Below are 16,155 nucleotides of genomic sequence, written 5' to 3'. Positions count from 1 at the left end.
TATACTGAAAAGAATGTTTTTTTCATATATATTTCATCATTTTACTTTCTTAAATCCAAATTTGACTTGTGCCGATACTACCTTATTTTATAAATTCAATTTAACTGTAACAGACACTCATTCTGAGCTCAGTTTGAAACACACAACCCTGATACAAAACAACAAAGGCCCTATTTTTCCCCTGATCTTTGCTGCTTGGTTGTATTTTGGTTACATTTGCTCTTGCTTATAAGGCTTTTTACACTTTTAGTTTTGAACATTGTTAGAGTGAAAGAAAAAAGCGAGAGGTTTAGCATTTCATCAGTGTGCTCTCCTTACCTGTAGCTATCAGCAGTACTGCAGGATAATACCTGTATCTGGTTACAGAGCCTCTCATCTGACCAAAGCCACCACATTATAATTACGAGTACACTTCACCTGAGAGACCATTCCAGCACGGACTGGTGATCCCAGACCTCTTCTGAGAGGAGTGATGACTTAAAAGATATCTGTCAAACCCATAAATTAATAGTATTCATTCATTCATCATTTTCTATCTATCTATCTATCTATCTATCTATCTATCTATCTATCTATCTATCTATCTATCTATCTATCTATCTATCTATCTATCTATCTATCTATCTATCTATCTATCTATCTTCTGAGATAAACTAAAAGATATTGTTCATATATACACACCCATTTTAAAGGAAATGTATTTATTTATTTACCTACCTCTTCTGGTTTGTCTCCTTATATTCTACTTTTATATTTTATTTTTAATGATATACTTATTTATTTATTTAATCATTCTGTCAACATTTTTTATTTATATTATTTATAATAAATTTATATTATTTATATGTTTACATTTATTATTTATATTAAATTACATATTTATTTATTTATTTACTAATTTATTTATTTATTTAAATTTATTTTACAACATTTGATCTGGAATATTCTTTTAACACAGAGTAGTGAAAATTATGGCCGGCAAATAACTATCAGAATTTGTATTATTATTATTATTATTACAGAAACAGAGAAATATTTCTCTCATAATATGGTTATTGCATTGTACAGAAAAACTGTCAAAGTGTGAATATCATGAAATAATATTCAGGTCACATTAACCCTACACTGTAAAAAATGAATGTGATTTTAATGGTGAAATATTGTAAAAACACTATGGGAAAAAAAATTGTAAATAGATTAACAGTAAATTCCCGTACTATATACAGGGAAAAACTGTAAAACCAGACATTTAATTTAATTTTCACAGTAAAATGCTGTAAATTTTACAATTTTTTTTAGATGTAAAAAAGAACAAATCAATATATAATTTACAGTCAAAAACTGTAAACTGATATTCCCACAATTCCCTGTGTGACACTCCACATTTGAAAGTATTTAGTTTAAAAAAATCATGTTTCTTAATAGTTTTTGTTATCAGTTATGTACATTAGGGTTTTATGTTACATCTTCTATTGTTTAATGAATGAATGTTTATTGCATTGTGCAAGTGTTGTGGGTTACCATGATGGTGTTTCGCATTTGCGTGAATGACTTTTTGCACCTTCTTTATATTAGTATATACTTCAGCTCATGGAAAAGCTACTTGTGATGAACTCTGATTCTTCATGTGGCTTTCTCTTTTACCACCTGCATTATTATGGTGGTTGTCAGTATATGTTAAAGGTACAAAACAGATTTTAGTGGTAGTGTGCATTGAATTTACTGGTTTACATTCATATTTTCTTGTTTGTACATAACAGTTTTATACTGCAAAATTTACAGTTTGTTCTGTAAATGAGTTTACAGTTTTTCTGTATTTTTTACAAAATTATTCTGGCAACCACAGCTGCCAAAATATTTTTTACAGTGTAATCAAATGCAAAAATTTTAAAGAGCAAAATATCAAAACCGTATTGTTGACAGGTTTTGTGAGATTCTCCTAACAAACCATTTTATGAGGTACAAACCAAGTGATATATGAGGGCGTGGGACGTCGTCCCCGTCGGACCCCACATGGGCCGAACGAGGGCAGGCCTGACTGGAACTCTGGGGGGTACGAGAATCTCAGTGAGCACAAACAAAGCCCTAACGCCCCCCACACACAGAGAGAGAGTCACCCCCAAAATAAGACAAGCCGAGAGATGCTTGTGTAAATCACACACACACTGTCCTGCTCTATTTGACGTCCCTCCCACCGCATAATAAAAGCAAGGGTGCAAATGGAGCGGAATCAAGCATGAACTGAGCTGGAGATGTTGCTTTGGGAGGGGGATTCAGTTTTAGATCTTTGAAGCCCTTTTACACACACATGTGCACATACATACAACATGAAATATCTGTATTTTAATTTGAAGTATAGTATGCCCATGATAGAGTGAGGCTGTCTCTGAAATAAGGCAAACATGTGCCCTGTGAAGACTAATTTTGTATCCTTGTTAATGAATAATAATAATAAAAACAGTATAGTGATAGTTCACCCAGAAATGAAAATTCTGTCATCATTTACTCACCCTCAACACTCACCCCATAGTATTTTTTCCATACAATGGAAGTCAGTGGTGCCCAGCAACTGTTTGGTTGCTAACATTCTCCAAAATATCTCATGTTCAGCAGAACAAATACACTCATACAGGTTTGGAACAACTTGAGGGTGAGTAAATGATGACAGAATTTTAATTTCTGGTTAAACTATCCCTTTAAACAACAATCAGAGACCAAATTCAATTTGTGAAACCTACAGAACAATAACTAACCCACTAGTATCTTTGGAAGAAGTTTTGTTGTTAAACAGTCATTTGATTTATATATGTATAGGTGCATTACCAAATTTGAACAATGTGGAGTACATGACAAATTCAACACAGCCATATGAATATGTTTTTTTTTTTACATGTTTATATATTTTTTAGACAAAAATATACTGTTTTGCCAATTATTTTCAGATACACTTTGTTTTATGGTGATGTTGTTACAGTGTAATTACACATATTAAGCAGCTACATGTACTTATGGTTATGGTTTGGATGGTAACACTGGATTTTAGTGTCCTTGTTACATTTGTTACATGTAGTTACTACAGTAATAACAGTAAATTATGCATAATTACATGCAACTAACCCTAAACAACTTTGATCCTATCTCTAACCCTATAGTAAGTACATATATTACACTGTACTTAAATGTATAATTACACTGTAACAAGGACACCTTAAAATAAAGTGTATCCGTTTGGATTTGGTTTTGTTACTTGTAATTATGCATAATTTACTGTTATCACTATAGTATATGTAACGTCTAACTCTCAAATTAAAATAAAGTGCTACCTTATTTCCCTTGGCACATTCAACATCAAGGTTAGATATCCATTACTAAACCCCAATGACATGAGATTTAACAAAATGTGTCTCAAAATAATTTTACTGCATTTTTAAGTTTATGCTTTTCCATTTCCGAAAACAAACAAACCCCAAAAAAAGTTTGGTATATTAGTGCCTTTTTATTATTTGCTTTAATGACATGTCTTCCCAAGTGATTAACGCATCCCATTTAAATTTACTTAGTACTAACAATCTAAACAAGAAGATAAAGTAGTCTTGGTGTAAAATATCATTTGTAGGATGTCAGCGTAACACTCTTTAACACTAAATGTGCATGAAAGTGGTTAGATGTGCATGTACTGTAGAAATCAATCAGAGCTAGCTGCAAAAGACAACTTTTGGCACGTACATTTTACCTACCAAATTATCCAACACAGGCAGGAACCCCTAAATCCCATTCATTAAATTAGTGCAGTTTCACTATCAGAATTTACACTCCATCATATCAGCCATTAAAACAGCTCATTTGTTGACTATAAACCTAAACAATTCTGTTTCAACCAATGGCCTTCAGTCGTGGTCCGGCACTGCACATGATGGATGTCTCCGGTTCATCGCGGTTCAGGTCTTGGAGCTTCTGCCATTGAGCTGATGATATAAATCAAGTGGGACATCCAAAATGCGTAGCCCTGCATGGGGACTTCCTGAGAACAACTGCTCTAAACAGCATTAAATTCACCGAAAGCACATTGTTTGCAGTCGCAAGGCATGCAATGTCATTTGCACATTTGATTTTGCACTTATTACAGAATTTGTTTGAATATGATGCAGTATGCATAAGATATTTTACTTCAGCTGTTCATTTCTTAAACTCTTTCTTTTGTAAACATCAACCTTGCATCTCTCTTTTTTGTCTATACTTCCAGTGCTGTCCATTCACGGTTGGCGATCAGTCACAGAATCCAGTGGTACAAGATGATTTTAAGGACTCGCTAAGGAACTTGATTAGATTAACTTTAATGCAGGTAGATAACATGTCAAATACAAAAAAAACATAATCATAAAAATCAGTATTAGAAATAGATACGCTTTCAAAAAAATACATCTTCACGTGGAGTTCATGGAATCCAGTATGAAATCTTTGGGGCTAAACAGTCCAAACCCTCTTTGTTCTTTGACTTGTTTGTGTCCAAAGGACCGAAGGTGTCTCTTCAAAGGAGAGACTCGATCTTACTGCTTAAGTCCCCTCCGAGAGAGTCTCCCAGGTCAAAGAGTTGATCAATGTTGACCGTTGAGCTACAGAGGAAGTCAGGACGGTTGGCCTCGTCCACCTCCGACCAGGGACTCTGCAGAAACGCAGTGGCCAGGAAGGTTTCCTCATCAAAGTCTACTTCGCTGCTCCTCTGGGTTTCCATCAGCACGTGGCTCTCAACGACACCTCCAGGAGCTTCCAGTGGGCTGATATGGGTGCCCCTAATCATCAAGTCCTCGTCTTGTGGTATGGGGCTCAACGGACTCCCTTCGTTCAAGCTCAATTCTCCATTCAGGGCCGAGTCCAGCAGGGCGTCCCAGTCAAAGTTGCCTTTCAGGGAGCTTAAGTCCTCCTGCTCGTCCATGGCCAGCAGCGGGGAGCTCGAGCGTCGTGGAGCTTTGCTCCCACCAGTCCTGTGGCCGTACGGCTGTTTCCTCTTGCTGCCCTTCCCTGAAACCCAACAACCCAACATGGTGGCTTCAGCCAAACGAGGGTCCCAGTTCTGATCTGCTCCCGTGGCTTCCTCGAACTCCTTCAGGAGCTGCTGGGACTCAGGACTCACGCAAAGGCTTCTGGCCATTCCTGCGGTGGTTGCAGCTTGTCCAGTGTGAGAATTCATCCTGAGGCGGTTCTGGAGAGCTGGGTTGATTTGCACAGGAGGCATCCTGCGCTTCTTGTAGGCACCGTTGAGGAGACGCTCTGCGTACTGGGGGTCGATCTTCCAGAAGCCACCTTTTCCTGGCTCATCCTTTTGTCTCGGGACTTTTATAAAGCATTTGTTCAATGACAGATTGTGGCGGATGGAATTCTGCAATGATGAATAAGAAAATCAATGATAAATGTATTAATCTCTAGTTCAATTACGAATCTACAGTTCACTTGTGTGTTGGTATTTGGCATGATGCACTTAAACACATGGAAATACCATGTGAAATACATTAAGTGGAGTTTTTTTTTGTGTGTGGGCGTATATCTTAATGAAACAAGAACTTTGGGCAGGACATATATCGTAGGGCTTGGTTGTTTATTATAAGCTTGTGCTGGAGTCTTGCCATCTGCCGCTTTAAATGCTCAAGCTCTTTGAAGCAGGATGGATTCTGATTGGCTTTCATTGTTTTTACCGTTCGTCAGCTGGAAAAAAAACAATATGGTTCCTCTGTGTTGTTATCGTTATAGCTGTGATGTGGACTCTGCTATTCTTTTCAGCCCAGACTCATTAGAAAAACACACCTGTGGGAACATTTTTTTGCAAAATGAAAATACGTAGCGCCATGGACATTATGTGAAAATTTCAATCTGAAATGTCCACTGAGTGGCGCTAAATTCCGTAACAGATGAACGTAAATATGGTAGGTTTTATATTACATTGGTTTTGTACGTATCACCGCAGTTCTGATTTGAAATGACCGGTGAGTGGCGCTAAAAGTGTAATGCTACATTACATTTTAAAATAACGTACCATCTACACTACACATAAACATACCCGATAGTGTTACCTAAAGCAAAAAGCTTCTTTTTGATCTCTCATCTTTGAGCTCTTTTATCGTGAGTCATGTTTCACGGGATTCATACCCAAGGTTTACGCATCCTAAGTACAATTTCGTACCAGCTGAGCTACTGAGCAAGTTTGTTACATCAGAAAAACAAAACATATGGAGTTGGTTAAGCAATGCAAAGTCTAAAATGTAGTGATAATGTAGTGATCTGAAATGCAGTGATATATAAGTCTATGTATTGGCGTACATATTTTGTGTTTTGCAAAAATGTTTCCACAGGTATGTTTTTCTATGAGATCAGGTTGATTCTTTTATATTTAGAATGATTTTTAAAGCTTTTTTTTCGGAGCCGATAGCCTCGTGGGCAGCACTCCAATATGTAGTAATAGCAATTGCACTTCAATGACCCGAGTTCCACTTTGCTTCCTGTCTACTCTACCACAATCAGTGTTGGGTAAGTTACTCTAAAAAGTAATTAATTTCTAGCTACTAATTACATCTTCAACAGTGTAATTAGATTACTGTACTAATTACTATCTCTAAAAAGTATTGGATTACTTATAATTAATTTCTAAATCCCATATCAACCTCGACTAGTTGAACAATACAAGGATAGACATGAAAGAGCTCTTTTAATTCTTTCAAATTAATAATATAAAATTGCATAAATTATTCTTGAACTTTACATTACATTACTTTTAGATTACATTAAAAACATACATTTAACATTAAATTCTGATGTTAAATCCACTATAGTTTTATAAAGATTTGTTCTAGTTTATACAGTATTTAATGCAATTACATCAGAAGTAACTGTAATTAAATTACAGAGAAATTAAGAGTACTTTACTTTTTCAAGGGAAAAGTAATTAAATTACAGTAATTAGATTACTTCTTAATCAATTACACCCAACACTGATCGCAATAAATGCAAAAAAGGCAAAAAATAAAATATAAAACAATATAAACTATATTGTTATATTTATTGTCCTTGGTGTGAACGGGCATTAATTATGAAATTTTGAAGTAGAAATACTGAAATACTATTTTTTTTTCTTTTCTTTTTTTTACAGTGTACCATAAACAACAAAAAATACTTTGACTTCATTTATCAGTCTAGGTCAATATTAATTTCTACAAATATTAATACAGTTTTATCATGTATACAACAAGTAGAATTAGTATAAATGTATTAAAGCTGAATTTACTGTTACTCAACAAAATTTTGCAGGCAAAATCTAGTAATTTCAATAGAAATTTGTGCAACTGCAATTTGTGTATTTTGCATCTGGTTTAAGTTTTTTAATGCAAATTCGCTGTGCTCCCCAACAGAATTGAAAGTGACTCGTGTGTGCAAGATGCAGTGAACAATATATTCATAAATGCACAAAATAATAATTCTGCAACAAGAAATGTGCTATTTCACAATACCTAATGCATTAAATATAACAAATTGAACATTACTGTAAAGTTTTTTAAACCTCGTTTGCTACTTGCTAAGTATGTGTTATTATGGCGCGGGACATTCTCATTCTAAAGAGCATTTGATTGGACAAATATTTAGTTATGCAAATGAGTTCAAACTGCATCATTGATTTTTGTGGGCCATTTCCTAGAAGAGGAAAACTATATATTTTTTAAAAGTCTATCTACATACATGCATGTGCTAAATGATACATTTGCCAACTTTCAGTAGTATGCAAGACCGCAAAGCTGATAAAGATGGACTAATAGTCACAAATGTCCAATTTTAAAGACCTCCACTGTGTATCAATATACGCCAACAACCACAAGCTAATTACGTTTAAATGAAGCACTGACCTCCTGACCCCGGTTAACCATTACTTTAAGTTAAATTATCAAAAAACTAAGCAAATGTCTGAGTTTTCTTCAGAGAAAAGGAGGTTATGGCTAAGGGGTTATTTAATAATTCACCAACAACTAAATCTTTGTAGAAATCCCCCTTTTTCTTTTTTTTTGTAAATATCCAACTTATGAGCTCATTCTTCCTCCTCGCCTCATGAACGTGTTTCAAAAGGGGACAAATGTATCTTTTTTTGCACTACACCTACAGTAGGATTGCACTTTTTCTGCTGTTCTTACATCTGAGCACTTCATTAACCGTATACAACTCCTCTACTCTGTCATCACAAACTCAAGCCTCTAAACAACAGCCTTCTGAAAGGTTTCTGTTGGTCTCTCTCCAATACACAATCTACTTCAGCAGGTGCTATAAGAAGGCTTTCTCTCACTGCAGTCTGCTCAAACAACAGCAAAACACCCTCTTTGGCATTTGCCAGATATGCAAATGACGCATGAGCCATCTATTAGGTGCATCTTTTAAGTGTAAATGAATGCATTTTGTGACACTGAAACAGCTGTAAGGTTATTGCGACTCACCTGCCAAGTTGGGTCTGCGTGGCGGAAGTAGCAGAAGTTGTCCGTGATCCATTTGTAGATGCATGAGAGGGTGATTTTGGTTTTCTTACTGGCCTGCATGGCCATGCAGATGAGAGTTGCGTACGAGTACGGTGGCTTGATATGAGGGTTGGTCTTATAGTCGACTTCATCTGGACAGTGTCCGTGGGCGACCAGGCTGGGTAGAGCTGACAAGGACGGCACCCTGTAGAAAGATGCCGCCGTGGGTTTGCCCGGGGTCAGCGGCATCCCTATAGACGCCGGGTCTCCTGCTAAAGGAGACGCGGGCGCGTCTGAGCCCACTTGGCTCCCGAAGAAGTGGCTCTGGTGGTGGCTGGATTGGGACGCGCTGGCGTTGAGGATGGAGAACTCCTGCAGCCACTGGAGGCTGGTCAAGCTGTCGTCCAAATTGTCGGAGCTGCAGCTGCTGCTGTTGCACTCGACTGAACCGCGGTCCAACTGCTCAGCCTGAGCGGCGGCCGTGACCACCTCCTCCTCCAGCCCCACTGAACCCTCCGGCCAGGGCTCATCCGTGTAACTCATGGACAGCATGGTCTTTTCCCAGCCCAATCCTGAGGAGACAATAAGGTTTGTTTTCATTATAGGGAACTGTGGCAACACAGGCATGTTGCTTTATTTGGATTCTCCGGCTTATAGAGGTCATGGAAATTTCCGGAAACTCCACAGGTCACTCTTTACGGCATCTCATAACTGGACACACAATAGAGCAGATCCCAAAACACTAACATTCCTCAGCATGGCAGGTGCATCAGGACGCTCACAAAATATTATGTTTTGCCTTCAGTATTTAAAGATGTTGGTATAGCGTGTTACATGTTACATGTGCTTACCATATAGTAATAACTGCAAATTATGCTTAAAAGCGTCTGCTAAATGACTGAATGTAAAGTAAATGTAATAACATGCAACTTAACCAGACCTTAACCCTATAGTAAGTACATGTTACTCAGTACTTAAATGTTTAATTACAATGTAACAAGGTAAAGTGTGACCTAAATGGGTTACATTTTATTTTAAGGTGTCCTTCTTATACATTTAAGTACTGAGTAATATTAATTAACTACATATACTTAATATAGGGTTAGAGATATGATTAAGTTTGATTTAGGGTTAGTTGCATGTAATTATGCATATTTTTAAGTTATTACTATAGTAAATACTTGTAACGTGTAACAAGGACACTGTAAAATAAAGTGTTACCCCAAAATGTTTAGTTTAACAAAACTCAATAAACTATTATTACTATTATAAAGTAAGTTTACTTAGTTTTCCTTTTTAGCTCTACATTTTTTATTATTATTAGCTATTATCATTTATTATTTATCAGATAGGCCTAACGCATTTTATAATTTTATCACACACATCTGACTAATACTTAATGTTATATAAACACATTTTTGGGATGATAATTCGTTATGTTGTCGTGTCTAACGTTACTCGAACAAATTTACATCAACTCACCTGTCTCTGCCGATAGGAACCTTGAGTGACAGGGAAATAACATCCAATAACACAGGAAAAAAAACTTTATCCGATTAAGCCGAAATAAGTTCCAGACGTGCCGCTCCTGGAGAATGTGCCTCTGCGCGTCTCAGTTCAAGGTCTCCAGGGCAGCAGAAGCTCCGGGGCCAGTTTAATACCTGCTGCAGGACGTTTGTCCGGTCACCCCAGCAACGGCGCACCCCCTTGTAAACAGCTTCCCGTTCTTCTATTGGTCGCGTGGTTGTTATGGTGATTGGGCTAATAATCGCGAGCGCACAGGTTTGTGAACGTTACACACGTTCGCCTCTCCTTAAAGAGACGACAGAAACTATACTTTACAAGCGAGAGACGAGAAAAACACATTATGTTGGTTATAATGAAATTGTATGATTCATTGTATATAATAATAATTAAAATGACAAACGAAAACAAAGTGAAATGCACATTCCAGTCACCTGTATACTTTTGAAATCAACAGGCAGAATGATTTATTTTGTTTCATGATTTTTGATGTACTTTTTAATAAACAATTTTAAAAATGCCTAATAATAATAGGCCTATTGATAATTTAAAGAGTTATTTCTACTTTATCTGACTCTTAAATGACTTTGGGCATCCTAACCCTTATGAAAATGGTTTTACTATAGTAAAACTGTGGTTATTTTTGTCGTTACTATGATTTTACTGCAAGAATCATAGTTAAACCGTGATTACTGTGGTAAAACCGTGGTTATTTTTGTCGTTACTATGATTTTACTGCAAGAATCATAGTTAAACCGTGGTTACTGTGGTAAAACCGTGGTTATTTTTGTCGTTACTATGATTTTACTGCAAGAATCATAGTTAAACCGTGGTTACTGTGGTAAAACCGTGGTTATTTTTGTCGTTACTATGATTTTACTGCAAGAATCATAGTTAAACCGTGATTACTGTGGTAAAACCGTGGTTATTTTTGTCGTTACTATGTTTTTACTGCAAGAATCATAGTTAAACCGTGGTTACTGTGGTAAAACCGTGGTTATTTTTTTAGTTACTATGATTTTACTGCAAGAATCATAGTTAAACCGTGGTTACTGTGGTAAAACCGTGGTTATTTTTGTCGTTACTATGATTTTACTGCAAGAATCATAGTTAAACCGTGGTTACTGTGGTAAAACCGTGGTTATTTTTGTCGTTACTATGATTTTACTGCAAGAATCATAGTTAAACCGTGGTTACTGTGGTAAAACCGTGGTTATTTTTGTCGTTACTATGTTTTTACTGCAAGAATCATAGTTAAACCGTGGTTACTGTGGTAAAACCGTGGTTATTTTTGTAGTTATTATGTTTTTACTGCAAGAATCATAGTTAAACCGTGGTTACTGTGGTAAAACCGTGGTTATTTTTGTCGTTACTATGATTTTACTGCAAGAATCATAGTTAAACCATGGTTACTGTGGTAAAACCGTGGTTATTTTTGTCGTTACTATGATTTTACTGCAAAAATCATAGTTAAATCGTGGTTACTGTGGTAAAACCATGGTTATTTTTGTAGTTAGCCTACTATGATTTTACTGCAAGAATCATAGTTAAACCGTGATTACTGTGGTAAAACTGTGGTTATTTTTGTAGTTAGCCTACTATGTTTTTACTGCAAGAATCATGGTTAAACCGTGGTTACTGTGATAAAACCGTGGTTATTTTTTGTCGTTACTATGATTTTACTGCAAGAATCATAGTTAAACCGTGGTTACTGTGGTAAAACCGTGGTTATTTTTGTCGTTACTATGATTTTACTGCAAGAATCATAGTTAAACCGTGGTAACTGTGGTAAAACCGTGGTTATTTTTGTCGTTACTATGTTTTTACTGCAAGAATCATAGTTAAACCGTGATTACTGTGGTAAAACCGTAGTTATTTTTTTAGTTACTATGTTTTTACTGCAAGAATCATAGTTAAACCGTGATTACTGTGGTAAAACCGTGGTTATTTTTGTAGTTACTATGATTTTACTGCAAAAATCATAGTTAAACCGTGGTTACTGTGGTAAAACCGTGGTTATTTTTGTAGTTACTATGATTTTACTGCAAGAATCATAGTTAAACCGTGGTTACTGTGGTAAAACCGTGGTTATTTTTGTCATTACTATGATTTTACTGCAAGAATCATAGTTAAACCGTGGTTACTGTGGTAAAACCGTGGTTATTTTTGTAGTTACTATGATTTTACTGCAAGAATCATAGTTAAACCGTGGTTACTGTGGTAAAACCGTGGTTATTTTTGTAGTTACTATGATTTTACTGCAAGAATCATAGTTAAACCGTGGTTACTGTGGTAAAACCGTAGTTATTTTTTGTCGTTACTATGATTTTACTGCAAGAATCATAGTTAAACCATGATTACTGTGGTAAAACCGTGGTTATTTTTGTTGTTACTATGATTTTACTGCAAATGCTGTAGTAAACCATATATATATATATATATATATATATATATATATATATATATATATATTAATTAATTTTTTAATTTTTCAATAATTAATTTTTCAGTATTAAAGATGGTAATTCTTGATATCAGGAATGAAATCATCTCTCTTAGAAATCCAGTTCTTGATATAAAAAATTTAATTTGGTAAAAACTGTCATTCTTAATATCTGTAATTGTGTTTTCACTTGTAGAAATTGGCACTGATATGTCACAAGCCACCTGTTGTTTACTTGAAGAGGAAGAACAGGTCTAAAATTGTCTTGAACAATCAGATCAGAGCAAAAACATACACGTCGGGGTCAAACAATAAGGAATGCGTTTAAAGTGATTTCACGCACGACTGGCACTAAGGCAAGAGAGGAAAGGGCTTCAGGAACTGTCTCTCTACTCTCAATACAATGCCTGTTAATGGGAGTGGGGCAGTCTGCAGCCTCTCGACAAGCGTTCAGGCGTCAGACTGCATTCAACAGCACCATGTATCACATATTAGCATTGTTTCCACACAAATGCCACATTATACAGTCACTGATGTGTTTAAATGAATGAAACTAACAGTTAAAAGGATAAACCTCAATCTCTGCTTGCTCTCAGGACAGATTTAAGGCGATAAGTGTTAAGAGTTTGAGGGTTGTTCATCTAAAGAGGTTGTTTTTTGAAGGAATGCACTTTTTGTTGGGAATAGATTGAGGCATAAAAAGAGGGATTGTCCTCTTGAGCGCTCTGTTAGTGTGGCTGAGTGGTTTCTTGTTAAAGAAACACTACAAAAGCAGCCATCGCAATGAAAGCTTCAGCGTCTCTTGAGCTCTGTCCTTCTTCAAGCTCCTTCCTGCTTCACATGTGACAACCGCCAACCAGCAGGTCAGCAGACGGGCTCTGGATGAGAGGAAAAGAAGCAAATCATCATTATGAAACAAATAGATCTTCTGACTCACTAAGGTTATTCAGAAGCAGTGCAGAAACCACCATAGACCACTGTCATAATAATAATAATAAAAAGTCAGGTAACTTTTCATGTGGTAACATCAAATTAAGCAGTTTTATTCAAGTCAAAAAAATATTTATCACCTGACAATGCATGATTTTTTTTTATTTTTATTTAACCTTTATTTAACCAGGAAAGACTCACTGAGATAACAAAAACTCTTTCACAGGAGTGACCTGGCCAAAACAAACAGCAATACAATTAGTGTCGACACAGACTTACACAGTACAAACAAAATGAAAAACAATTACATTTCACTGAATCATCTTCCATTTGCCGAATGACTACTTTAAATTGATCCAAAGACAGCAAATTTTGTAACTTCAATTTCGAAATGAAGGTGATTCCAGTCAAACAAGGCCGCATACACAAAAGCCTTCTTACCTAATTCAGATCAAGCAAAAAGAAACAAAGAATATTATCCATGGTTCATGGTGTAACTGGTTCTTAGTAAAACCATAGTAACTACAGAAATAACCACAGTTTTACTACAGCATTTGCAGCGAAACCAGTTTTATTTTCAGTTCTAGTTTTAGGCAACTATTATAATCCTGCTTGAATCAATCCTTTGATTTGAGTCTAAAGAGAAAAGCTTTGTCAAATTGCTATTCTTCATTGATATATGAGTCCAAATTTAACTTCATGTTATCAATGTCAAATGCTAATATACCAATCTGTACTCTACTCTTCAATTAGCATTTTAAATGAAAAGTGTTGTTTTGCATAAGTATCCTGTTTTCATATTGATTTTAACCACTAGAGGTCGCCAGCGTAAAGCTGCTCACAACTGAGTCACGTTTCATCATTTGTAGGCCTGTGGACTGATTGAAATTTTTATTATCGATTCATTATTTTATTATATATTTATTTACTTATATCCATCATACAAGCCTTTTCTGTTTTATAGATGCTAACAATATTAATATTAATAGCATATTACGTATTATTATCATTATACTCTAATGTCTGAACACTGGGTTGTATCAACCCAGAGTATATTTTAAAAAATAAAAAACAAAAATGAACTTTTTAAAGCAGAAAAAAAGAAGAAAAAAAAGAAAAACGTTTCAAAATAAACCTCATATTTTGGGTAGAGTGGGGGAAAACGCCCCCCTACTGTTTTTCCTAAACTAACCACTAGATAAAGTCAAGATACATTTTTGTTGCAAATATGGACTACATTGACAAGAGTCTAATCTTCAGCAGTAAGAAAAAGGGTGTTTTAAAGCTTGTTGTTTTGTAGAACATCACAGTTAGAGAATAGTAAGGCCTGTAGATAGGGAGTACGTGATATTTAAGGAAAATATAATTATATTTCCAGAACGACAAAAACATTTTTTCAAAAAGTCTGTAAAACGCCCCCAGCCACGTGGCTTCCCACTATCATAATTACTGTAGTTACTCATGTCTGAACATCAAATCCTTTGTTTTTCAATCAAATGTGGCTGAATAAAAATATTTGGACTTTACATTGAAAAATTACCTCAAGTTAGCATCAGGTAGCTAGTCAGTTAGCATCAGCTAACAATATTTTTCAAATAAGATCTTATAATTTTGTAAATCATAATTATTGATTATATTCTGTTTAATTTTAAGCTAAAACTGCCTGTAGCCTACTCTGATTTTGCTGTAAATGTATAAAGCAACTTACTTTGTCAGACTAGGGGGTATTTTACACCATAATAGGGCAAAACGCCCCTATTGGTAAAAATTTTTTTTTTGTTGTTAAAAATCTAATAACATGAAAACTCAGAAGACATCTGTCATACTCGATTTTTTAATAGACCCTTTTCACATTTCCGGGTTTCTCAGAAGCGGAAGTCGTCACAGTTGGGTAAACTTTTATAGGGGTGAATGAGAGACTTCATTAAATATATATTTTTTGTGTGTTTACATTTGTGCAAATATCGAAAGAAAAACTCCATAATAGTGTTTTCACAACTTTCAAAAAGAAGGAAAAAAATAGAGTGTGATTGATAACAGCAGTCAGAAGAGAGAAAGATGTCATTTTTACCATCACTCCCATAGTTGCTGTATTAGAAACACCCTCGCAGCATCGTTAACTAGTTTTTTTTGTAATTTGATGCAAATATAATATTAAGTATAGTGTTATAAAAGTACATACATTTTTTTAAAAATGAAAATATACAAAACTTTGCAGGATTTACGATAATGATGACCGTTAAAACACGTCATCACAGACTGTGAAAAGAGTCATTGTCACTAAAAGCTATTCTGGACACATTTAACTTTTGTTTCACAGGAAAAGAATGACACAGTCCTTAAGGGGCCCCCCTTTTCCCCCACCCCTACTACCCTAAAAATAGCCTATGTGTGAACTGACATCCATCTAGGCTACTAAAAATAACTTATGATTTAAGACACAGCTTGATTTGATACTTTGTATCTGCAATGGCACCCACCTGTTTTTAATTGTGACTTAAGTGTTGCGATACTTTTGGGGCTACTGTAATGCGTCTGCTCTAAATGAACATACAGTAAGTATATGAAGCAGAAAAACAAGAAGAAAAAGAGCATCAGCTCTGAAGACCATCCAAAGTCCCCTTAGTTTCACTTTGATCAATCATTCACAGACAGAGATGAGCTGCTGCAAAAACAAATTAGTCATGAGGGAAAGTGCAGCCGAAGTCCCCCAAAACAGATCAAGATCATGGAGATAAACAGATGTAGGCCTTCAGACATCATGGTCCTCTAGCA

General features: G+C 35.5%; 1 protein-coding gene across 2 annotated transcripts; it reads right to left on the bottom strand.

Annotated features, from left to right (window-relative positions):
* Positions 1–3,476: 3,476 nt before the first annotated feature.
* foxj1a (forkhead box J1a) lies at positions 3,477–10,213 on the bottom strand. Of its 2 annotated transcripts, none has more exons than XM_048186668.1 (3): positions 10,063–10,213; positions 8,466–9,055; positions 3,477–5,377 (listed from the first exon to the last, which is right to left on the bottom strand). In XM_048186668.1, the coding sequence occupies exons 2-3, from the start codon at positions 9,033–9,035 to the stop codon at positions 4,529–4,531; spliced, it is 1,419 nt and encodes a 472-aa protein (XP_048042625.1). In that variant the 5' UTR covers positions 9,036–9,055; positions 10,063–10,213; the 3' UTR covers positions 3,477–4,528. The 2 variants fall into 2 exon arrangements, with proteins under 2 accessions (XP_048042625.1, XP_048042616.1); XM_048186659.1 differs by having other exon boundaries at positions 9,966–10,208.
* Between the last annotated feature and the right edge of the window lie 5,942 nt (positions 10,214–16,155).

The sequence above is a fragment of the Megalobrama amblycephala genome, linkage group LG1 (genome assembly GCF_018812025.1).
Source record: "Megalobrama amblycephala isolate DHTTF-2021 linkage group LG1, ASM1881202v1, whole genome shotgun sequence".
In the NCBI taxonomy this organism is placed as follows: domain Eukaryota; kingdom Metazoa; phylum Chordata; class Actinopteri; order Cypriniformes; family Xenocyprididae; genus Megalobrama; species Megalobrama amblycephala.
Note: the sequence above shows the minus strand (reverse complement) of the source record. Positions and strands in the feature narration are given on the sequence as shown.